Below are 24,441 nucleotides of genomic sequence, written 5' to 3'. Positions count from 1 at the left end.
GCCAAGTGCCTAGAAGCTGTCAGGGGCACTGAGAGGACTATGGGTAGCCAAAGAGAGAAGAGGGGTAATTGGAGACATAGGCCTGGCAGCTGCAGACCTAGGTTCCAGATAGCAGGATAGGCTAGATGAAGTACCCCAGGAGAAACCGACAGCAGAACCATAGATTTGTGGCCATGTTTGTGATAATGGTGGAAGATAAACTAAACCATTCAACATTGTTGTGAAAGGAGAACCCCAGTGTCATATGTTAATCAGCTATGTCTACAACCATGACCGGTGGTGGAGGCTGGCCTGAGGAGAACCGTGGGTATCGCACACACCGGCAGACGTGGTCTACAAACACTGATTCTCTGTGGCGAAAGAGTGCAAAGCTCTCACAGCTCAGCGTCCACACCTTCCTTCATTAGTACAAGGAAAAGGGTAGGGGAGAGTCAGCCTACCAGAGATAGAGTTCCTGTAGGGGGTAAGGTTCCCATACGGAATTGCTCTTGTCGGGAGCTGCTAGTGGCAAATCCATGAACAGGGAAAAAATGTTAGTGTAAAAAATGATAAAGCTTCGTTTATTGCAAATATTAAAAATGTAGATAAAAACACTCCACAAGTAATAGCAAAAAAAACTATGCGTTTCAGCTATGAGGCTTGTAGCTGAAACTCATACATTTTTTGCTATCACCTAATGAGTATTTTTGTCTACATTTTTCATATTTCCAATAAGTGTGAAGTTTTATCCATTTTCTACTCTGGAACATTTTTTCATTTTCATGTATTAAGTAATTTAGGTTACTTGCATTTTTTTACATGTGTTTTTATCGAGTCTGACCCTGTTTTTTTTTTATCTCTTGTTGGTATGTCGCTGAGTGAAAAAAAAAAAAGCACAGAAGTCAGGAGATTTCTATAAATCCCATCTACTTTGCTGGAACTGTAAGACACTGCGTTTCTGCTGCAACGAAAATACTCAGCGTCAACAACTCATCATGGGCAAACCACCAAAAGGTCTTGAACAGTTGACAATCGGTGGTGATGGTTTGTTTAGATTTTTGTTTTTTACTTAATTAGGCATATGGATCACACATTTGATTACCAGATTAGGTAGTCCTTGCGAAAAAAAGGTAGTACACGGGACACCATGTTTTTTTTGTTTTGTTTTTTTGTATCCACTTTCTATGAACACAATGAATACAAAGCTCTGCAGAGTGTTCGTGAAATGCTAAGGACATGGGGCACGTTTAGGCTATATTCACATGCTAAGTATTTGGTTGCAGAAATTTCTGCACCAAATCTGCATGTCCTTGTTTTTTACGTGTTTTTGCCGCAGCTTTTGCATGCATATTTTACAATGAGTTTTCATGCATTTAGCATAGAAAAACACTGCAAGAATTGACATGCTGCAGATTTATTTCTGCACCAAATCTGAAGGGAAAAAAAAGAAGCCTGCACAAAAGTTAAGAATGCTCATTGACTTTGTTCACATAAGGATTTACATGCAGTTTAGTGATAAAACTGCAAAATGCACTGTGTGCACATGGCCTTCCACTGGCCCATAATGGTGAATTCAACATTCATAGTAAAGCTCATTTTCTAATTATCTGCCTGTTTACACAAACCGGCAGTCGCCCATTGGACAACAAAAACCTTTATCCATCTTGATGGAACATTCTTTAAAAATATAATAAATATTGTTCTCGGCAGCTCATCACCCTATGTAATGAGAACGTGAGTTGCTGAGAACATGATGTTCTATACACGTTAACAATCAATCTTTTAAAGAGAATCTGTCAGCAGGTTTTTGCTTCCTCATCGCAGAGCAGCATAATGTAGGCAAGGAAATTTTGAAACCAACGGTGTATCACACAGATTACTGTTTTCAGCCATTCTGAAACAATGAAAGAATTTAGATTCAGGAACACAGTAGGCATTTAAGCTGTCCCTGCCCACACTAGGCTCTCTATAGTCAGAGGACGGCTCATATTGGACTGCCATGCACGTGAGTTTCTAGTCCTGTAATGATAATCACAGGGTAATAAACCCTCTAGTTTACATAAACAATTGCACACACTGATAAGAGAAGCACAGTTGGTTTTTGTTTTGTAAGGCTGACGTCACACTTGCGATTGACTCGTACGAGTGCAATGCGAGAAAATCTCGCATTGCACTCAGACCAATGTTAAACAATGAGGCAGCTCTGATCTGCTTTTTTTTTTTCAGTTTAAATCGTACTGAAAGAAAAAAAAGCATGCTGCGATTTCTAGAGTTTCTTGTGCGAGACTCTCCAATGCATGTCTATGGGTGCAAGAGAAAAACGGATGTCACACGGACAATACACGGATGAAAAGTGAGAAAAAAATCGTCCTACTCTTCGTCATGATTTTTCAATCGCAAGTGTAATGCCGGCCTTAAGCCTGCTTTACATGTTACAATTCTGCATACGATATCGTATGCGATCGTAACCGCCCCCATCGTATGTGCGGCACGTTCAGTTTTGTTGAATGTGCCGCACAAACGATTAACCCCCGTCACACGTACTTACCCGTCCATACGACCTCGATGTGGGCGGCGAACGTCCACTTCCTGGAGTGGGAGGGACGTTCGGCGTCACATTGACGTCACGCGGCAGCCGGCCAATAGAAGGAGGGGCGGAGATGAGCGGGACGTAAACATCCCGCCCACCTCTTTCCTTCCGCATTGCTAGCCGGGAGCCGCAGGACGCAGGTAAGATATGTTCATCGTTCCCGGGGTGTCACACACTGCCATGTGTGCTACCCCGGATACGATGAACAACCTGACGTTCAATTCATGAGGAATGAACGACGTGCGTGCGATGAACGTTTTACCGTTCATTCACAATCGCACGTAGCTGTTACACACTACAATGTACCTTACGATGCCGGATGTGCGTCACTTATGACGTGACCCCGCCGACACATCGTAAGATATATTGTAGTGTGTAAAGCGGGCTTAACTCTTATTGCATGCTGTTCTCAGCTACATAACAAAAATCTGCTGATATTACTTTTAATGAAAGTATTTTTAGCATATCTAATTTATAGGCCTTAAAAAACCAAACGCCAATCAATATGCATGTAGCCAATCGGAGGTTAACAGCCACGGTCAGCCCTGTGTATATGCGGCATTATTTTGTTACAACTGTGCTTAATGTTATAACAAAATGAATTAGGTATATCGAAATAAATTCCTATATGTAAAAAACTGCGCTGAACCGAAAACAATATATATTTTGTTGATAATTAATATTATATTTTCCACTCACAAAAAAAAATTAATGATTGATTCATTTTTTATTTTTTTTTGTGAGTGGAAAATAAAATATTAATTATAGTTATAACAACATATAGTATTTTTTATAAATAAAATTGGACTTTTCTTTGAGTCTTGAAGTCTAATTTTCCCTATATGTTTTGTCTCTGCTAATAAAGCAGCTAGAACTGAAAAAAACAGCAATGCAATGTCACAGATGTTTAGCACACATGTATGCAACAATCTACTGTATTTAATACTAAATGAAACACAATAGAAAATGCTGATATTTGTCCGAAGTATCGGGTTTTCTTCCTCATGTTTCCTCTGTATGTTGCTTGGACAGTAGATCTGTCATATGATGTGACAATGAATAGCTATCTCCATTTTTCCATCTGGAGCTTTTTTCTTGTTGTAAAAGTAACTTGTTATCCTATCCACCATTGTGATGGAGCACAAAAGCTGCCGTCAGTTGGGAAATCAGGATTAGTATTTGTAGTCTTGAGAGTCAAGTGCTTTAGAAAGCATTTTAGAGATGTCACCAGGATGTATAAGATACTAGTTTTTTGCCCTCCATTCCCAAAAAGGCACTGACTACTCAGATAAATTAACTTCAGGCAGAATTGATGTTTTGACAAATTTCAAAATGCTTTTTGCTATTTTGGGTAATCTACAGATTAAACTGCAAATTCATCTTTTACCTGCATTCCAACCTGGTGGTGAGATACAGTGATGGATGCTTTCCAGCGGACCAGATACCTTCTCGTTTATCAAATGATCCTTTTAATTACATCCCTTTGAAAATCTCCTAAGTGAAATGGATTAACAAATCCGAGGAACCATATGGGTCAGATTTTTCTTCTGGAACAGTCACCTGTCTTTTGGGAGTGGAGGGGAGGGAGGGTAGTGGACATGGTAGAGTCTCCTCTGTGTTTGAGCTGGCAAGCTCAGTGGGATTACCAGCATGTATTGTGCGGATACTTAATACAAACTGGCCCCTTTGCTATAGCGCATATACATCAATTTTAATGCTGTAGATGAATCTCTGCCAGCCCACTTGTTTCTCCTCTCATCTTGCTGTCCCTGGCATGTTTTCTCCATTTATTTCTTGCTGCCTCTTTCCATTATTCTACTTGCATCCTGTTTCCAGCTCTGCTCCTTTTTTCTCTCCCCATCATCACTTCTCTCTTCCTCTCTCCCTCCCTTTCTCCCTGTTGTGCCAAGTTGTGTAGCTGCTCGATGAAACTCCAGCTTCTCAGTCTTAAATCAACTCCCACAGACAATAAATCCTACAGGCTGAATTGTATGATAGGAGTTAGAAATGACTGGTTGCATTTAAGATGTAATATTGCAAATTGGCTGCATTAGCAGATGTTCAGCTGCTTCTACTGGAAGGGTTTAGATCAGCATCTCCTTGTGTATAATAGCGGTATGTTCTAAAAGCAGAGTACATACAGACATTACACAGCCAGGAGCTTCCACTTTATTTTCCATTAAAGCCGCAATTCTCAGAGCTTTCATGAACAAGGTCCTCAACTCTTCTTTTAGTGGTGAGTATTGGGTCGTAATTTCTCCTCATTGTACGGATCTCATCTATAAAAATTGTGTACAGAATACTGTAATACAAACTGTCCGTAATGATGGGCTACTGGTTTCCAGAACATGATCTTATTGTTAACTGGGCAAGCACAACCTGCTGGACACCCCAAACACAATATCCAAAATTGGTTCTCGAGTCAATACACTTCAGCAGCACTACACATGGAGACATTAGAGCAATATCAATGGCTTGGAATGACAGTATGGATTGGCTTTTCATTAGTTGGTCATATATAGTGTTACCCATGTAATGACTCCATGAAAGTGCTGCCTTTTAAGGCTATGTGTCCACGGTAGAATGTACCTGCGGATTTTTCTGCATGAAAATCCGCGACTTTCGCGGCAATTCCGCACCTTATTTTTGCCGCGGATTACCGCGAATTTGCTGCGGATTTTGATGCGGATTTTTTTTTTTCCCCATTCTATACCCAAAATCCGCACCAAAATCCGCAACAATAATTGACATGCTGCAGATTTTTCCGGATCAAAATCCGCGGCAAATCCGCCGCGGAAAAATCCGCAGCATGGACACAGCATTTCCAAAATGCCATTGAAATGGCTTGGAAGTGCCGCTGCTGCAGATTTTCGGAAAATCCGCGGCAAATCCGCAGCGTGGGTACATAGCCTAAGTCTCCTGTCTACATTGTTTCTGGGGTAGAGTGATGGTAAAGTAATCACAACCTTTTTCAATCATGACCTCAGTGATGACCATAAAATTTGACATTGTAGAAGCATAATTTTGCTTTAGTTGCTTTAGAGGTGTCCGGTGTATATATAATATATAAGTTTTATAATACAAAACAATTGGAATTTCCGGTGGCCTCTCTGTAAATTGTGAAAACATCACATGCTGGTGTCAGAACCTGCTGCTGATGCAGAGATGAGTCGCGGTACATCAAGACTATGTAGTGTGTTCTCCCAGTAGAAGCAGTCCTGCTGTCTGGTCTTCTCCTTATGTATTGACCATTCACTGACATGTAAAAACTCAAATAGAGGTCTTACAGGGAATTTAAATTTGAATAAATCAGATAGCCTTATAAATGAAAGCAATATGACCTCCTAGTCCTCTACGGTAGTTGTCCTTCTGACGCTTACCTGCTTCCCTCTGGTGTGTGCTGCCTGGTTCCCTGATCAGCGCCTCAGAAATGACTTGAAATGTTTCGTTAGACAGTCACTGATTCAGGGAGTTCACCACTTCACCAGGTGAGCATTTCTGCTGTGTCAAGGAAGGGACCAGGAGGTCATCGCTGAGGGTTTGTCAATATTATATTTAATGCCGTCTGAGGCATTGGTAGAATAGTATAAATTCCCTTGAAAACCCCCTGCAGTGTTTGATATAGTGCTGTTTCCCGGCAATTTCAGAATATAATATACACTTCACATTTTGCAGAACATTACAATATAAACCTCAGGTGCTGCAAACCACTTTTATAAAAAGCACAAACACGTATCAATGGTGGACAGAAATCTCCTCGCTACACTTCAAAAAGAGGTTCTATTGCAGCTGAATTATTGCAGTGCGCTTCTCTGGATGGATCTAAATAGTATAGTAGTACTTTACAGACACTCTAATATGGTCTTTAGGTGTGTAGAACATCAAATCACCCCATAAATGCACCCCATCACAGCCCAAATCTAAGGGTGCATTTATACTGCACGATTATGGGGAATGAATGTTCATAAGATGTCCATAAAAACAGAATGCAGATCACCCAATGAATGAATGAAGCAAAACTCATTTGTTGTGTGAAATCAACTTTTGAATTGCTAAAAAAAACCCATTCTCCGCAGCAGATCGTTCTGTGCTAACATTTCTTGTACTGCTGCTGAGCGCAGAACGATTTCCTATAGAGCATTCTGTGACCGTCATAAGCTTAGTCAATCTTTCCAAACAGGTGAGTTAAATGCTCGCAGACTGACAAGTGTAGCTGATTTAACACCGCGGGTCATCTAATGTAAATGACCCCCCCTGTAAACCACTATGACTTACAATAGTGTAACAAATGGATCTGTGATCATGACCTCAGATGTCCTGTACGACCATGCTGCTGTTTGTCTCTGGAATTTTTTTTTATTCTCTAGTTAACATGCTCTATAGATTTATAATTGGTAAATCTGGTGGCATTTTGTGTGACCACTTGAGGATCTTCCGCCATACTAGTTTTCATACACGGGGTTTGAGCGTAATCTGGCTTGCTTTTATCTGCTAATAATCCAGGAGCTGATGCTTGGCAGCGGGGCCTGCTCCTCTAGTGGAGAGATGGAGGATATAGTCACTAATGCTTCTCTGGAGTAATTAGCATCTCTGTCCGTTCCCATCCATCACTCTGCCTTCTTTCCACCTGCTGGGGACTATGTCATTTCCAAGTTATTTTTGCTGAGGTTATAGAGGACGATTTTGACAAGGAGAGGCTGTACCCAAGAACTGCTTGGTGATGGGCATTTTTTCTTTCGAGCTCAGCTTTTAACATTCCTCTGAATGTGCCGGTTTTCTTTGCAGTGATATTACACAATGGCTGGTCAGATGTAGAATCTGTGCACATGCACTGTGTATTACTAGTTTTCTAGTTAAGGATGTGCTTACAGTTAGGCGTGTGGTATGGCTTTATTTCACTTAGGACAGGGTTTCACAGTGATTAAACTACAGTACATTGTGATATTGTATGCAGTGATACTCTGGACTATCCCAACATTGTATGATACTGCAGAACATCATAATGCTCCTCATCATGTGTGATGCATCCATGTTTAGACCTGGTCTCAGAGGAGCAAACTTTCATCTTAAATTTGACCATACATATTAAATTTTCAGCCAAACATGCCGATTTCCGTGTAATGGGGTCAACCATCAAATGTGAGTAAGGGATTCCCAAATTTCCCCTCACAAAAGATGTCAAGGTATTCAAGGATTGTGCAGATTTTTAACATGCCCAATCCTCTTCTCAGGGAAGATAAGCCACTGTCTGATAGCTCTCATATGTATGGCCACCTTTAGAATATATTTACCTGGAGCGGATGCACTACAGATTTTTTGTATAAATTTTCTGGGCAAAAAATCTTCACCGCATTATGGAATTAAAGTGGATCAGGTTTGAAAAAAATAAATTTAAATTAGAATCTGCATGGAAAATGGCCTGTGGTTTCCATTTTACATCTCCAGCTAGTGAGCTTATGCTGCAGATTTTCACTGCGGATTTCACTCTGCAATACACATCAATATCCTCCGCAAATCCACATGTAGCTCGTGCACACTTAGCTGCAAATTCATCGCAGGTTTTTTTTTCTGCTCAATCTATTTCCTTATTAATTGTTCATATTTATTTGTTTATATTGTTTTGACTGTACACTTAATTACAGACTGCCTGTAAGGTTAACTCACCTCTGTGTCCTCAATCTCTGTACGTTTTCTTTTTCTTTACAGATCTGGTCTAAGTTTGAGGAGCAGCCGGTAGAAGAAGTGGTTGCTGTAGTAGAGGAGAAGGAAAGAAACGCAAATTATAGACCTGTCCTAGTTACAGAGATCACAGATGAGCTGCACTTTTACGTTCAGGATGTTGAGACAGGTAAGGCACTCCCTTTGCCGTAGCGTTGCTGCTGTGTCCTGGCACTGGTATGAGACTGCCTACTGTAGACTCTGTTCTTTTCTTTCACATTCTCGCTGTGCCAGTTTATAGGCTCATAAATTCAAGGCAGCGCTGCTCTTGGCTTGGCACAGAATTCATTAAACTCATTAAGTGAACTTTGGGTGCAATATTAGTGCAATACATAACATTGACACATGGGTAAAAAGAATTCCTGGAAAGGTCATTTCTGTCACTAGCAAAAACATTTTAATATCAAAGAAAAGGACATATGTACATTAAACTAATCGGTTATATTTCTGTAAGGACGGAGCACTTAGGCTTCTATTAGCTACACTAAAAAATATCCTATGTGCCTTAGAGGAATGGTAAGGGAATATTGCAGAACTGTTATTTTTTACAGCAGTTTTTTATAGTGCTCCTTTGTGGACGTTTGGATATACTTTACAATGACCAGGGTTCTAGGTTAAGTCCTTCCACAACTGTACAAAAGAACCAAATTCTACGTTATCAATAAATAGTCAACTAAGAAATATTGAAACCTTGATGTTCAGATGTCAAACTTTCCCATTTTCATCTAAGAAAATGACTGAGCGCACATCCTACCTTCCTAATGTGAACAGGTGCGAACTGAATATGAAACATACTAACAAAAAGGAGACACTTGCACTCTGCAGTACTAAGATATGTGGAACAATGAATATGGGAACAATGAATATGGGAACATGCATTACTGCTATGAAAAAACATGTAAAACTTTAGATACTTAGCATACAAAATTGGCCAGATTTTATGTGAGCCCAACAGCCAGCAGCAACACGACCTCATTTTTGTTGGGTACCTAACAAACTAATGCCTCTTTGGGTTAAAAAAAACCTTTCACATTGAGCTGCTCTTCTCCTTTTGTTCAAATGAAGAGCGACGAGCCAGGCTTATCTACTATGGTTTATCAACTCTTCATAAAAACGGTTGTAGTTTACTCAGAAGTGGTACTCAAGGCAGTTCCTACAGGGCTGCTTTTTATCTTTTTTTTTTTTGTTACAGTAGACCTGCTATCGCTGACTGATTAGTGGCAGTGCACTGAAGGGAGTCTGAGGTAGTCTCAGACACGCCTCCAGTCTTAAAATTGGTTCCGTTGACTACTCTGTATTCTCTGATTGGCTGCTGTGTATAAATACAATTCCATTCATTGATCATCAGGCAGTCTGTGTAAGGAGAGCTCATTTATATAACTAAGGTCAGAATAATAATAAAGTGCAGACTAATTGGTTAGTTAGGAAAGGAAGATTATCTAGAAACTGCCACACATACAGTGAGGGAACATTAAACCTGGAGAATTGCTTTAATGTATGATTTTGAAAGACTGCATAACTTTATGTATTTATATGTACTTATGAAAGAACAGCTCCATTTATATTTGTGTGCTTGTACTTTATAACACAACATTTTGGACGCAAGGAAAGCACGCTGAGTCCAAAGCACTGATATTTTTGATCATGGCCATAGACCCTTAGGCTATGTTTCACACAAGCCTTTTTTGCAACATTTGTTAGCTGCATATTTGCTTTTGTTTTATGCCAATCCATGCTAATATAACACTGCTTTTTACATGTGTAAATAATTTTCCAGAAAAACTCCAGTGAATAGATTCCAAGGCAAAAAGATTTTTCTTTATAAAATACCGTATTTTTCGGACTAGAAGACGCACCAGACCATAAGATGCACCCTGGTTTTAGAGGAGGAAAATAGGAAAATAAAATTTTAAGCAAAAAATGTGGTCATGACGTGTAGGCGTGGTGTACACACCCCACGCGTTACGCCACCATGAGTGGCTTCCTCAGAGTATACCCCTGAGGAAGCTACTCATGGTGGCGTAGCGCGTGGGGCGTGTGGGTGTGTACACCACCTCTGATTCATGCTACTCTGGTAATTATCAACAGCCTTTCTTTATTTTGCACCAGTATGACTGCAGGATTGTATTTTTGACTATGTATAGTGCAAACCAGTGGTTTTTGTTAGCCTGTTCATGCTTTATATACCAATATCTGAGGTCCCATGGTGTATACATGCTGCATTATGGAGGGACTCTTTGTTTAAAGCCTGCTTTACACGTTGCAATTTGTTGTGCAATCACGTTTGCGATGTGACACGCCCAGATCGCATATGTGATCTAATGAGATCACACATAGGTCGTTCATTTGCTGTCACACGTGCTTTAGTAGTCTGTTAAATTGATCAATTTTGTGTGCGATCCTTTAGATCATGTGTTCTGTGACGTATGCATTGGGCACCCCTTTTTTTTTTTATTTATTGACTTGCCAAGCGTGTGTAATGTGTAGGGATGCGTTTTTACTATGTCATCTGCCATTCAGCTCTGCTACATGGCCGCTAACAGCAGACACAGACAGCCATGTAGCAGAGCTGAATGGCCGATGACAGCAGACACAGAAAAAGCCGCTCAGAATGAACTCGGGTTAACTTAACTCGACTTCATTGTCATGCTGCGGCTCTGTCTGTGTCGCGTCCTGATTAGCGGTCACCAGTGAAGGACTCACCGGTGACCGCTAAACTCCTGAGTAACTGAATTGAGCAGCCCTCTCTCATATACTCACTGATCCCCGATCCGCGGCGCTGCACGGCATTCACACTGCTCCCGTGGCTTTTACTATTTTGAAAAAGCCGGCTGCTCATTAAACAATCTCGTACTCCCTGCTTTCCCCGCCCACCGGCGCCTATGATTGGTTGCAGTGAGACATGCCCCCACGCTGAGTGACAGGTGTCTCACTGCACCCAATCACAGCAGCCGGTGGGCGTGTCTATACTGTGCAGTGAAATAAATAATTAAATTATTAAAAAAAAACTGCATGCGGTCCCCCCAAATTTTAAAGCCAGCCAGATAAAGCCATACGGTTGAAGGCTGGTATTCTCAGGATGGGGAGCTCCACGTTATGGGGAGTCCCCCAGCCTAACAATATCAGCCAGCAGCCGCCCAGAATTGCCGCATACATTAGATGCGACAGTTCTGGGACTGTACCCGGCTCTTCCAGATTTGCCCTGGTGCGTTGGCAATCGGGGTAATAAGGAGTTATTAGCAGCCCATAGCTGCCACTAAGTCCTAGATTAATCATGTCAAGCGTCTCCACAAGATACCCTCCATGATTAATCTGTAAATTACAGTAAATAAACACACACACCCGAAAAAATCCTTTATTAGAAATAAAAAACACAAACATATACCCTCATTCACCACTTTAATAAGCTCGAAAAAGCCCTCCATGTCCGGCGTAATCCAGGATGGTCCAGTGTCGCTTCCAGCTCTGCTGCATGAAGGTGACCGGAGCGGCAGAAGACACCGCCGCTCCTGTCACCTCCACGCAGCAACTGAAGACAGCCGCGCGATCAGCTGAGCTGTCATTGAGGTTACCCGCGGCCACCGCTGTATCCAGTGACAGCGGGTAACCTCAGTGACAGCTCAGCTGATCGCGCTATTCCCTTCATTAGCTGCGTGGAGCTGACAGGAGCGGCGGTGTATTCTGCAGCTCCGGTCACCTTCATGCAGCAGAGCTGGAAGCGACGCTGGACCATCCTGGATTACGCGGACATGGAGGGCTTTTTCGAGCTTATTAAAGTGGTGAACGAGGGTATATGTTTGTGTTTTTTATTTCTAATAAAGGATTTTTTCGGGTGTGTGTGTTTATTTACTGTCACTTACAGATTAATCATGGAAGGTATCTCGGGGAGACGCCTGACATGATTAATCTAGGATTTAGTGGCAGCTATGGGCTGCCAATAACTCCTTATTACCCCGATTTGCCAACGCACCAGGGCAAATCGGGAAGAGCCGGGTACAGTCCCAGAACTGTCGCATCTAATGTATGCGGCAATTCTGGGCGGCTGCTGGCTGATATTGTTAGGCTGGGGGGCTCCCCATAACGTGGAGCTCCCCATCCTGAGAATACCAGCCTTCAGCCCTATGGCTTTATCTGGCTGGTTTTAAAATTGGGGGGACCTCACGCCGTTTTTTTTAATTATTTATTTCACTGCACAGTATAGACACGCCCACCGGCTGCTGTGATTGAGTGCAGTGAGACACCTGTCACTCAGCGTGGGGGCGTGTCTCACTGCAACCAATCACAGGCGCCGGTGGGTGGGGAAAGCAGGGAATACGAGATTGTTTAATGAGCGGCCGGCATTTTCAAAATAGTAATAGCCGCCGGAGCAGTGTGAATGCCGTGCAGCGCCACGCCGGTGATCGAGGATCGGTGAGTATGAGAGAGGGGGTAAGAGGGATAGACTGACATGGACAGAGAGAGAGGGACAGAGATAGTGACCGACTGACAGAGATTAGTGAATGACAGACATTGTGAGGCGCTTCAGAATGCAGCTTTTCAGCTGCGCTCTGAAGCGGACCTTTTTTAAGCTGCGGTGCAGAGCGCACACCTGCGCACATAGCCTCAGACATCAAAATCGTATGAGGGATGTCACACGTTTCAATTGACTAGGTTCGTGCAACAAAACATTCAATTCTAGACAAAGATACGATGTGTTTGCGATCAACGGTTTTGCATTCAATCCTGATCATACGTAGGTGTCACACGCAGATACCTCACAAACGATGCCGGATGTGCGTCACAACTTGACCCCAACGACGGATTGTGAGATATATTGAAGCGTGTAAAGCGGGCTTAAGTCTCCTCCTTTTTAATTGTGTTTTAAAGTGTGTACAAATAAATTCTTTCACGTTTTGCATATGATTACTTGGACTCTGTGGTTTTTCTAGATTGGTACATTTAGTGAAGCTGTGCCCCACATACCCATTCTAAAACTTGTTTTTTGCTTCTGTGCTTATGTTTGGTGGCACGTTTCCTATTAACCCTATGGTGGTGCCGTCCTTATTAATGATGATTCATTTTTGTCTGGGTCTAGAGCGCAGTCAACTTTTTGTGATAAGATTGGAAAGTCATATACATCACATAACAGGCGCTGTATATACATCACATAACAGGTGCTGTATATACATCACAGAAGACACTGGAGGCACATATATCACATATGAGACACTGGGACTGCTGTATATACATCACTTAGGAGACACTGGTACTGCTGCATATACATCACATAGGAGATGCTGGGACTGCTGTATATACATCACAGGAGACACTGGGGGCACATACATCACACAAGGGGCTGGGGACATGTATATGCTCCCAGCCCCTCCTGTGATGTATATGCCCCCAGCCCCTCCTGTGATGTATATGCCCCCAGCCCCTCCTGTGATGTTTAAGTCACAGGAGATGCTGGGGGGCATACACATCACAGGAGACGCTGGGGACATGCACATCACAAGAGACGCTGGGGGCATAAGCAACATAGGAGATGCTGGGGCGCAGGTGCCACAAGAGGGGCTGGGGCGCAAGCACCACTTGCGGAGCCCTGACATCACTGGGAGGGAGAAGGGACACACAAACCTGGGGTAATACACAGCATTGGGGGGCACACAGCACTGAGGGTTGCACGCAACTCTGGCGGGAGGGGGTCACAAAGCACTGGATGGGGCACACAGCAGCAGAGGGTGGGCGCTGGACGTATAGCAGCACCGGACTGACAGGTCCGGAGAGCAGGTGCCGGACACGCAGCTCCGGAGGGCAGAGGGCGGGCACACACCACTAGGCTGTGAAGCTGGTGTGGGACGGAAGCACAGAGCACTAAACCCGCCCACAAAGTAAGTCCTCTCTCGCTGGCACTGGCCAGCGGGAGAATGCATTCGTAAGCACAGCAGCACATGTGCGGATTTAAAGGGTCGGCGGTCCACAAGACAGCGGTGGCGGCCAAGCACTGCCGCCCCCGGGAATCCGCCTGGGGGACGCAGAAAAGGGTATGGCGGGCTGAATATGGCCCGCAGGCCCACCCATGCCTTAGAATAATAGTATGTCTCTATTTCTGCTTGGATCAGACTTTTAAGGCTTGTTCACATTTTGCGTTTTTGTTTCGTTTTGTCTGTGAAAAAAGTCAGTGGTTTACAGAACCAGCAAAGTAAATGAGATTTCTGAAATTTCATGCACATGCTGCATAGTTCTTCCTTGCAGATTTGATCCATTAAAGCATTTTTTCAAGTTAGCATCATGTCATTTTAAAGGGAACCTGTCAGATGCATTATACAACCAGAACCACAGCAGTTCTGGGTGCATATTGCTAATCCCTGCCTAACAACAGTACCTGCATCTGATAGCACAGATAAAGAGATCTTTAGAAAAAGTATTTCTAAAGATCTTTTATCATATCCTAATGAGGCCAGCAACTAGTCCCAAGGGTGTTGCTTCCCTTGCTAATCACATGCTAATGAATGCACAGTACAAAACAATCACTGATCTGGGAGAGACCAGCCAGAGAAAACACTGCCGACAGCCAATAAAGGCTCTCAACACCGTGAAATCCTAGGTGCATTGCCCCCTGGGAAGTATGTAAATCAAAAAAGGTCCATGGAGCCTCTGTTAGGAGTCCTACTCCACACTCCTACGCTGTGTTGAGCGCCTTTGTTGGCTGCCGGCAGTGTTTTCTCTGGTTGGTCTCCCCGAGATCAGTGATTTTTTTTTTGTCTTGCTGGTCTACTAGGCATTGCTCCCACCTAGCCAGAATCCTACTCCACACTCATGAGGGGCAACACTCTGAAACAGCTGTCTGTGGATGGATACCTGGCCTTGGTATTTCCCTTGTCATATCTTTAAACTTAACAAAGAGTTGGATATTGACTAAAAGGGCTACTTAATATGGTGGTTTTAGTAGTCTCCTAAAAAGAGTCACTCCTTGGCTAGGTCCTTCCTGAAGGGATATCTGGCTATTTTCTGTGTCGAGACTCTGGACAGAGAATTAGAGACAAGGCACTCTCAAATGGTGATACAAACAAAGAATTTATTCCTTAAGTCTTAAAGCAACATGTGACGTTTCGACCAGGTGGCCTTCATCAGACAATCTGTTATTAAGACTGTCAGGGTAGTGGTAAAGGCAGTGGTATCCACCACTATGCTGGCCGAATTGTCACATGTTGCTTTAAGACTTATAGAATAAATTCTTCGTTTGTATCACCATTTGAGAGTTCCATGTCTCTAATTTTCTGGACATATGGTGTGGAAACCTACAAGTGCACCTCAACATCTCTTACACTGTGGATGTGCCTTATCCTGCTATGAGACTCTTAACAGAGGCTCCACAGATCTTTTTTTTAAATGAATGCGCAGTGTCAGAGGATCATCTCACTCAACTCTCCGCTGCCATCGTTGCCTGACGCTGGACTTCAGCTCAGTGCGCATGATCCCGGACTTTCGTTCATGAGCACTACTTCAGTTTGAAGCCTGTGCGCGTACACCTGGCTTCATAGTGCACATGACTGAAACTCCGGGGTCATGCGCACTGAGCTGAAATCCAGTGTCTGACAGCGGAGAGGTGAGTGAGATCATCCTCTGATGCTGCGCATTCATTACCATGTTAGCACATCTCTGTGGATGTACTAACATGCTAATGGGGCCGACCAGCCAAGAGCAGTAACACCCTTGGGACTAGTCCCTGCGCTCATTAGCATACGATAAAAGATCTTTAGAAATACTTTTCTAAAGATCTCTTTATCTATGCTAGTGTACACCGGGACGGTTAGGCAGAAAATAGCAATATGCACCCAGAACTGCTCGTGGACCCGGCCTGAATACTAGCTGTAGACCAACCTGTGCATATTGAACTAACTTGCAATACCCCTTTGTCATATTGGTGTATGTGTTTAGAATGTTATCCAGTGTTTATTGGTAATGTCTTTATTGTAGAAGATGTTCCAGGTGGGGTCATTCTTCTCATCCTCTTTCATCAGTTCTAGCATTGAAGGCGCTTCATTGATGTTACATTCTGTTTGCTTCCTCTGCAGAGGCATATTCAGACCTTCTTCTTAGCCACCGTGCTCCTCCTTGTTTTATTTTTTTTAATTAGTCTCGTTTAATTAAGGCGGCATTATTAGTTGAACAGAAAGAGGTCCATGTAGCCTTGAGCTATAATAAACGCGCAGCATCTTTCCTCTTCTGTGATAATAGTCTCCAGTATGATAGCAAATGAGAGGTATCTGTGTTGTGTTTGGTGGCACAGCTAACGGGAGGGGGTGTAAGGAGCTCTCACTAGAGATATAGGGCTGAGACGCCGGTAAATGCGAACCCTGTCTCCCAGGGGACATCTGGCATGATCTAATTGAGACATAAAATGTAGAAACGATGCAGAGAGGATTGATATTAAAGATGAAGCAATTAGTGGAATATTTAAAAATAGCAGCAGTCACTCCTGGTTTTTTTTTTCTTCCAATGTTATATTTTCACTCCATAGTTAAACTTGAGATTTAGACAGTGAAGACACATATGAAGTATGCGCAAAAAATTCTATACATTTTTTTTGTGCACATGCATCACTCACAAACAAAACACGCCTCACTACTCCCATATCTTTCCTGTTCCTGAACCCAAAACAGACATGTAATATTTCTATACTGTTACTCCGATTTCCGTTCTGTGGCCCATGCTGTTCCCTGACATGTCACATGACTGCTGCAGTCAATCAGTGGCTGCTGATCAGGTGCAGCCGTCAGTTTTCTCCCATTGGAATCCACATCCAACCCACTGATTTGACTGCAGCAGTTACTCTATGTCAGGTAAGGCTGCTTTAACACATCTGGTTTGAGCCGTGCGGCTCAATCCGGCTGTGAAACCTATGCAACGGATGCGGTGAAAACACCACATCCTTTGCATAAGTTTTTTACATGCGGCCCGTCCGGTTTTTGCCGCTTGCGGCATGCTACTGAGCATGCGCAGTGGACAAAACCGCATGTGGCGGCCGGATGTGTTTTTTGCCGCATCGCGCCGCATCCGGCGTCCATAGGGATGCATTGAAAAATGCGCCGTATCGGCCGGATACGGCGCGATGCGGTTTTTTTGCCAGAGCAAAAACCGTGCCAGGAAACGTTCCATCCGGCTGCCGCATCGGCTAAATCTGCCGCATGCGGCAAAAACCGGACGGAACGCAAGCCCATGTGGCGCCAATGCAAGTCAATGCTGGAAAAAACGAAACCAACGGCAAAAAAAAAGGTTCCGTTTTTTCAGCAGAGCGCCGGATTGTGCCGCACTGCTACAGCCGGATGTGTGAAAGCAGCCTAAGCGTCAGGGGAGATTAGAGTAGCGATGCTGATCCAGGAGATATGTCTAGAGGGTTTTCTTTTTTTATGCTCCTTTCTGGGTCTATTAGTAAAGGGTTGTCTGTTATCAAGTCACTTATTTAGCACACTACTTTCTCCGGTGCCCCACTCCTACATCTTTCATCTTGTCTGAGAACTTTGTCACATACGTCTCACACAAGATTGACAACTTGAGAGCAAGTTGTCTGCTTTTCCACCATTAACCTTTCCACTCTAAATTGCATCCGAACCTTCCTACTGCGTTTATTGAAGTCCTAGCTAAATGTCTTAAAACCATCTTACCATCTTCTTTTAACCCCTTCATGTGACTGGTGCCTCACCATTCCCGCCACTACTGTTTTTGCACTTTTTTGTTTCAACTATTTCCTCTCAGAGCCCTAATTATTGTAATTTTTCTTTGACATAGTCATATGATGGCTTGGTTTTTTTGTCAGGTCTTGCTATCTATTCCGGCCCCTGTTTGCCTGCCTTGCCTTCCTTCCCCTGTCACCATCATAGATGTTAATTCCGGCGCAGGCAGACAGATAGGTGGAAATAGATAGCAAGACCCGACTCACATACAGTGGTACCTCGCTTAACGAGTAACCCACTTAACGAGAATTTCGCTTAACAAGCAAAGCCATCTGTAAATTTGTAACCCGCTTTACGAGAAAGCTTTGCTGTACGAGCGAAATCCGCACCGCACACACTTCCGGTTCTGTACATCCACCGCGCTCTGACCTGCACTTGCAGTCCACACAAACACACACATGTACGCACAAACACACACAAACACACACGCACGCACATACAGTATTATGCTCACCTTACCTTCCGTTCCACCGCCAGTTTCATGGTTCTTGTAGTTCCCGGGTACATTGCGACGTCCTCGCAGCAAACTACATGACCCAGGAGGCCCGCGATGGAACGGAAGGTAAGGTGAGCATATAATATAACATAATATAGTGTACCTTTCGTTTCATCGCCGGCCTCCTGGGTCCTGTAGTCCGCCGCTCCGCTCCACTCCAGGCTGTGTATCGGCATCCATAGCAACGAGGCAGGAACTTCCTGTCACCGCTACTGAAAGGCAGCGCGCTGGCCAATCAGAGGCAAGCGGCTCTGCCTTTGACGTCAGCGCTCTGGCCAGGAAGTTCCTCCCTTGTCGTTATGGTAACGCGATACACAGCCCGGCCTCGTACCAGAGAACAGCAAGTCCCAGGAGACCGGCGATGGAACGGAAGGTAAGGTGAGCATATAATATGTGCGTGCTTGTATGTTTGTGTGTGTTTGTGTGAGTTTATGTGTGTTTGTACATGTTTGTGTGTGTTTGTGTATGTGTGGAATGACAGAATAGGGGACCAGGATGGGACATTTAACACGTTGTGGAACAAATCGTCTGCATTGCAATGATTTCCTATGGGAAATTTTGCTTTGCCTAACGAGTAACTTGGTTAACAAGCACACTCCCAGAACGGATTGTTCTCGTTAAGCAAGGTTCCACTGTATTCCCTTCCTGTTGCACCTGTCAATCAAATATCAGTGCATTGCTGGAACTTTAATTGCACATATTTCTGAAATAAAACATCTAATCTCAGAACAAAAACTATGCTTACATTCAGAATCCTAGTGCCAATATAACACTGGCTTTACTTTATGTATGAAAATCCTGCTGATTGCTTCTCTATAAACAAAATGTTTTTGTGGGTTTTTTTTGTTTTTTTACAGTCTATAGTTGAATAAATTAGGAAAACTACAGGACTACGTGTAGTAAACTTTCTAGTTAGGTAGACGTGGCATTAGACAATTGTGATTCCTAAGAGTGATGCAACTTGTAGTTTTCCATTGGTAACTCTAGTTTACCCGCCATCTTTTATCTTCCCTTTCCTCTTCATGTTAAAGTATTTTGCCATTGCTTCAATGTGGAGGACGTACTGAAACTATGGAAATGTATAGTACAAGATAGCACATGGATGACAAGTGTTCAGTGTATAGAGTATATGTACACTGCCAAATAAGCAGCACCATAAATGTTTTACAAAATGGAAAAAAGAAAAGACATGTAAAACACAATTATTTTTGGAAACATTTTTTTGGAGACCGATTATATGATTTGCAGTATCTTGGTTATAATTTTAAAGCAATAAACCCAAAGAGACAATTAATCTGCATATTTGAATGTTATGGTTTCTATAAGAGCTGCTCCCCAATTTATAGTACCGTATTTTTCGGACCATAAGACGCACTTTTTTCCCCCCAAATGTTGGGGGAAAGTGGGGGGTGCGTCTAATGGTCTGAATGTAGGGCATGGCTGTGGGGATTGAGGGTGCTGCGGTGGAGCGGGTCATCGGGGGCACGAGCAGGCAGCAGCAGCGCCTGCCGTGACCACGTGGGCCCGCTCATTACATATGCACGCCCATCCTCCCGCCCATCTCTCAGCGCTGAAGCCGGAGTTGATAGGTGGGCAGGATGATGGGCGGGGACGCGCGCATAATTAACAGCCGGCCGTGATGACCCCTGGCAACTACAGCCTGGAGTGATCATGCTCGGCTGTATTCACTGCCCCCCGCGCATCATCATCAGCGCGGAGTGCAGTGAATCAATGTACTCACCGTTCCCCTGTAGCATCGCGATGTCCTCCAGTCTGCCTGCCACGCTGTGTGGACTGGACACTAGCGGTGCTCACAGCGATGATGTCATCGCTGTGCGCACGTGTGTCTTCACAGCCGCGCCGGCAGACTCGAGGACAATACATCACAGTGCTGCAGGGAACGTGGCCGGCTCAACACAGCACTGCCGGCACAGACAGGAAGAGAAGCGACGCTGCGTGGAACGAGGAAAGGTGAGTGTAAACGTTTATTTTTTTGTGTGTGCCGCAGGATGGGGGTATATGAACAGGATGATTTGAGTATATGAGCAGGATGATGGGGCCATATACCAGGATGATGGGGGTATATAAACAGGATGATGGCATATAGCAGGATGATGGGGGTATATGAGCAGGATGATGGGGCCATATACCAGGATGATGGCATATAGCAGGATGATGGGGGTATATGAGCAGGATGATGGGGCCATATACCAGGATGATGGGAGTATATGAACAGGATGATGGCACATAGCAGGATGATGGGCGTATATGAGCAGGATGATGGCGTATATAGCAGGATGGGAGCACATACCAGGATGCAGTATATAGCAAGATGGTTCTATACCAGGATGAGGGACATAAATATATACACAAGGTAGGAGGATCATTACCAAGATGGGGTACCTTAGTAGAGAATTTGGGGACATTACCCCCATAACAGTGTCAGCAGCAGATCCTTGCCCCATAACAGTGTGTCATGACCACATTTTTTGCTTAAAATTTTATTTTCCTATTTTCCTTCTCTAAAACCAGGGTGCGTCTTATGGTCCGGTGCGTCTTATAGTCCGAAAACTACGGTAAATTGGTAACTAAAAGGGTTTTCCACTTTAAGGCTATGTGCACACTAGAAAAAGGATTTTTCTCAAGAAAATTTCTTAAGAAATTTCTTGAGAGTGAAGGATTAGCGCACCTGCGTTAAAAAACGCAACAAAAACGCACCTGGGTTTTTACCGCGATTTGGTGCGTTTTTGGTGCGTTTTTACCGCTGATTGCTCCCTGCGTTATTGTGCCATTATCTATGGCAAATAACGCAGTTAGCTGCAGAAAAGAAGTGACATGCTCATTCTTTTTCTTAAGAAAATCTACTGAAAGAATTTTCTTAAGAAAAAAACCCAGTGTGCGCACAGCTTATTTTTTTTGCCATAGGTTTTGCTGGGGAATGTCTGCAGAAAGGTTACAAGAATTTCACAAGAAATTTCTGCAGTAAAAAGGCACCAAAAACGCAGGTAGGTAAAAAACGCAGTGTGTGTGAACATAGCCTATAGAGGACCTACTACAAGGATTTTCATATATAAAGTAAAGCCAGTGCTATACTGGAGCTATGATGCTGAATTCAAGCGTACCTTTTGTTCTGAGATTGGATGTTTTATTTGAGAAATATGTGCAAGTAAAGTTCCAGCAATGCACTGCTATTTGATTGGCAGCAGCTGCCAAATAACTAATATGTGGGTCAGATTTTGCTATCTAGTCCCGCCCCTGTCTGCCTCCCTGGCCTCTGTAGATGCTAGACTGTATAGGCTGCATTTCTAACATGCCCCTATCACGTGACTCATACCTGGAAGGAGCCCATACTGTCTAGCATCTACCAAGGTCAGGCAGGCAGACGGGTGGGAATAGATAGCAAAACCCACCTATTAGCCATTCTGAAGCTGCTATCAATCAAATAGTACAGAAATGTGCTACTTTACTTGCACATATTTCTGAAATAAAACATCCAATCTCAGACAAAAAATATGCTTACATTCAGCATCCTAGTGCCAGTATAGCACTGGCTTTACTTTATATATGAAGATCCTGATGGTTGGTTCCCTTTAAGAAAAGACCCCAAAAGCTTTTATAGTTTTAACATTTTAAACCGTGCAGGTACTTATCCTCCCTGCATCCAACGCCGGCTCTCTCCACCACATCTACCATCTCTGTGTTGTATCATGTACATTGCACTGCTCTGCTGCAGCCAATCGCTATCTCCACGGGTCTGCAGAAGTAGATGGCACTAACTGCTGAACTCAGTGATTGGCTGCAGGGATGCGATGGTTGCAGAGTAGTGATGGAGAACCAGTAGTGGACCACAGGCTGGGCAAGTACCTGCTCAGTTATTTTACAAGTATAAAAGCTTTTGGAGACCACTTTTGTTAAAGTGGAAAACTCCTTTAAAGTGTTTGTTACAAGACCTTTAAGGGCACATGGACATCTTGGAGGAAGGCTTTTTACTTGCACTTTGTTTTAGGACAGACCAGCACAGACAGTACCAAAAAAATGTATATGCCGACATGGCTTCCACTAACATCTGCTGAGCCTCCCAGAACCCAGATCTACATATTCTGCTGTAAGCTCTGCAAGCTTCTTTATAATAGTAATTTTATTAGGTAATGTGGAAAATAAATACAATTTTAAGTATATTATTCTTCTTATTATTCTCTTTGTATACACTTGTGACCTTGAAAACCTTGCTAAATATTTTAACACTAAATATTTTGCATAAACGTTATTGCTGAATTTATGCCTATTATTTTTTTTCCCCTCTATTTATGATCTTTAAACCAAAAGACCTTACACATGCCAGATAAAAATATATGGCTTACATCTGCAACTAGAGATTTGCTAAATCTTTAACAAAATAGTTCAATTATTTAGAGGTTTAGGGCTTTAAATATTAATGCCACCTCTATAATAAGTTGTGAAAGAGCGGAGCAGCACTGTAAATGAGTACATTACCTCCCATAAAAAAAAGCATAAAGAAAACTTGTATCGGTCCATTACACTGTGTCATGAACGTTTTGTCATGATCAGTGAGTATGTGGAGAATGATGATCTGTCAGGGGCGGTTTCTAGAAACAACCACTATCAGCCACAGTTAGTTTTTCAGTAACTATTTTTTGCTTAGTCATTACCACAACTTATTTTTGCTTTAATTATTTATCAGCCTTTTTTGTGCCAGTGGTAAATTGGAACTATTTAATAAATCATTGCTCTAACCAATGTTCTGTCCAGAAATATAGTTTACTCCAGGCTTGTGATTATATGGAAGACCATTCCGTATTGGAAGATCATTGCTTTCTTTTGAAGTCCTAGTAATCTTTATTAGTCCTCCATCCTATTAGGCTATGTGCACATGCTGCAGATTTGGTGCACACAATTTCTGCACCTTGTGGAAGAAAAATGCATCAAAATCCACCTGCAGTTTTGGTGTGGTTTTTTATGTGTTTTAGGGGGGGTGCAGTTTTTTTGCATGCAACAAGAAAAAAACTGTCAATAAAGCTAGGTTAATAAAGAATAAAAAACCTTTCTTGATGTCATTTACTGTTTCAATCATTCTTCTGTTTAATTTTACTTTGTCCTGCTCCTGATGACATCTTGTCATGTTTTAGGCTGGTTTCACATCAGCGCGTTTTTTTGCCTTGAGACAAAAAAACGCAAACTGCATGTGACTGGTTCCTGTAGAATTTGAGTTAAACGCATGCAAACGCAAGTGTTATTTACTGGATCCAGTGACTTGTAGTTTGAGTCATGTGGTCGGGAATGAGCTGAACAACCGCAACTGTTAAAACTGCATCCGGCGCCCATTGAAATACACTGCAGCTACTGCCGCAATGTACAGAATCCGGTGACATGCAGTTTTCAAACAGAGGTGAAAAACGCAACAAGTTGTGTTTTTGATAATAGGTAAAAAACTGCAACTCACCGGATCCTGACACTACCGCACGCAAACGCATGTTGCCGCAAGTCCATTGACATTGCATTGAGCAGAAAACGGATCCGGTAAGATGCGTTTTGTATTTTTTTGCCGACCGGCAAAAAAACGGTGATGTGACACCAGCCTTAGCCATGTGGTTTTTGTGTTTAAAAAGCACAGCAAAACCACACCAAAAACTCAGTGTGAACACACCTGCGGATTTGCAGTATTTTTTTCATCACAATATTGAAGTCAATGGGTGAAAAAACCCTGCAAATCCAGACTAATAATTGACATGCTGCAGATTTTTTCTGCACCAAAGGAAAAAAAAACCAGCGTTGGCGCGTCACTTTAGAAATCTCAGACTGCTGGCTTCAGGAGAGCCATGCAGATTGTTGAAGGAAAAAAAACCGCATCAAAAATGCAGCGTGTGCAGAAGGCCTATATGTCAATGTCACTTGCATTTGAATATCGTGAGCTGGTTTGATTC

The 24,441-nt window shown here is 43.1% G+C and overlaps 1 protein-coding gene across 2 annotated transcripts in view; it reads left to right on the top strand.

The window, feature by feature from the left end:
* The window catches only part of SND1 (staphylococcal nuclease and tudor domain containing 1), a 959,968-nt gene that overhangs the window by 843,630 nt on the left and 91,897 nt on the right, over nucleotides 1–24,441 (top strand). For both annotated transcript variants that reach the window (XM_075345399.1, XM_075345398.1), the window contains exon 18: nucleotides 8,276–8,417. In XM_075345399.1, coding sequence (XP_075201514.1) covers nucleotides 8,276–8,417 — 142 coding nt within the window. The remainder of the gene's footprint in view (nucleotides 1–8,275; nucleotides 8,418–24,441) is intronic.

This window comes from Anomaloglossus baeobatrachus, chromosome 4, assembly GCF_048569485.1.
Source record: "Anomaloglossus baeobatrachus isolate aAnoBae1 chromosome 4, aAnoBae1.hap1, whole genome shotgun sequence".
Lineage (NCBI taxonomy): Eukaryota > Metazoa > Chordata > Amphibia > Anura > Aromobatidae > Anomaloglossus > Anomaloglossus baeobatrachus.
This window is presented reverse-complemented; position numbering and strand designations above follow the sequence as displayed.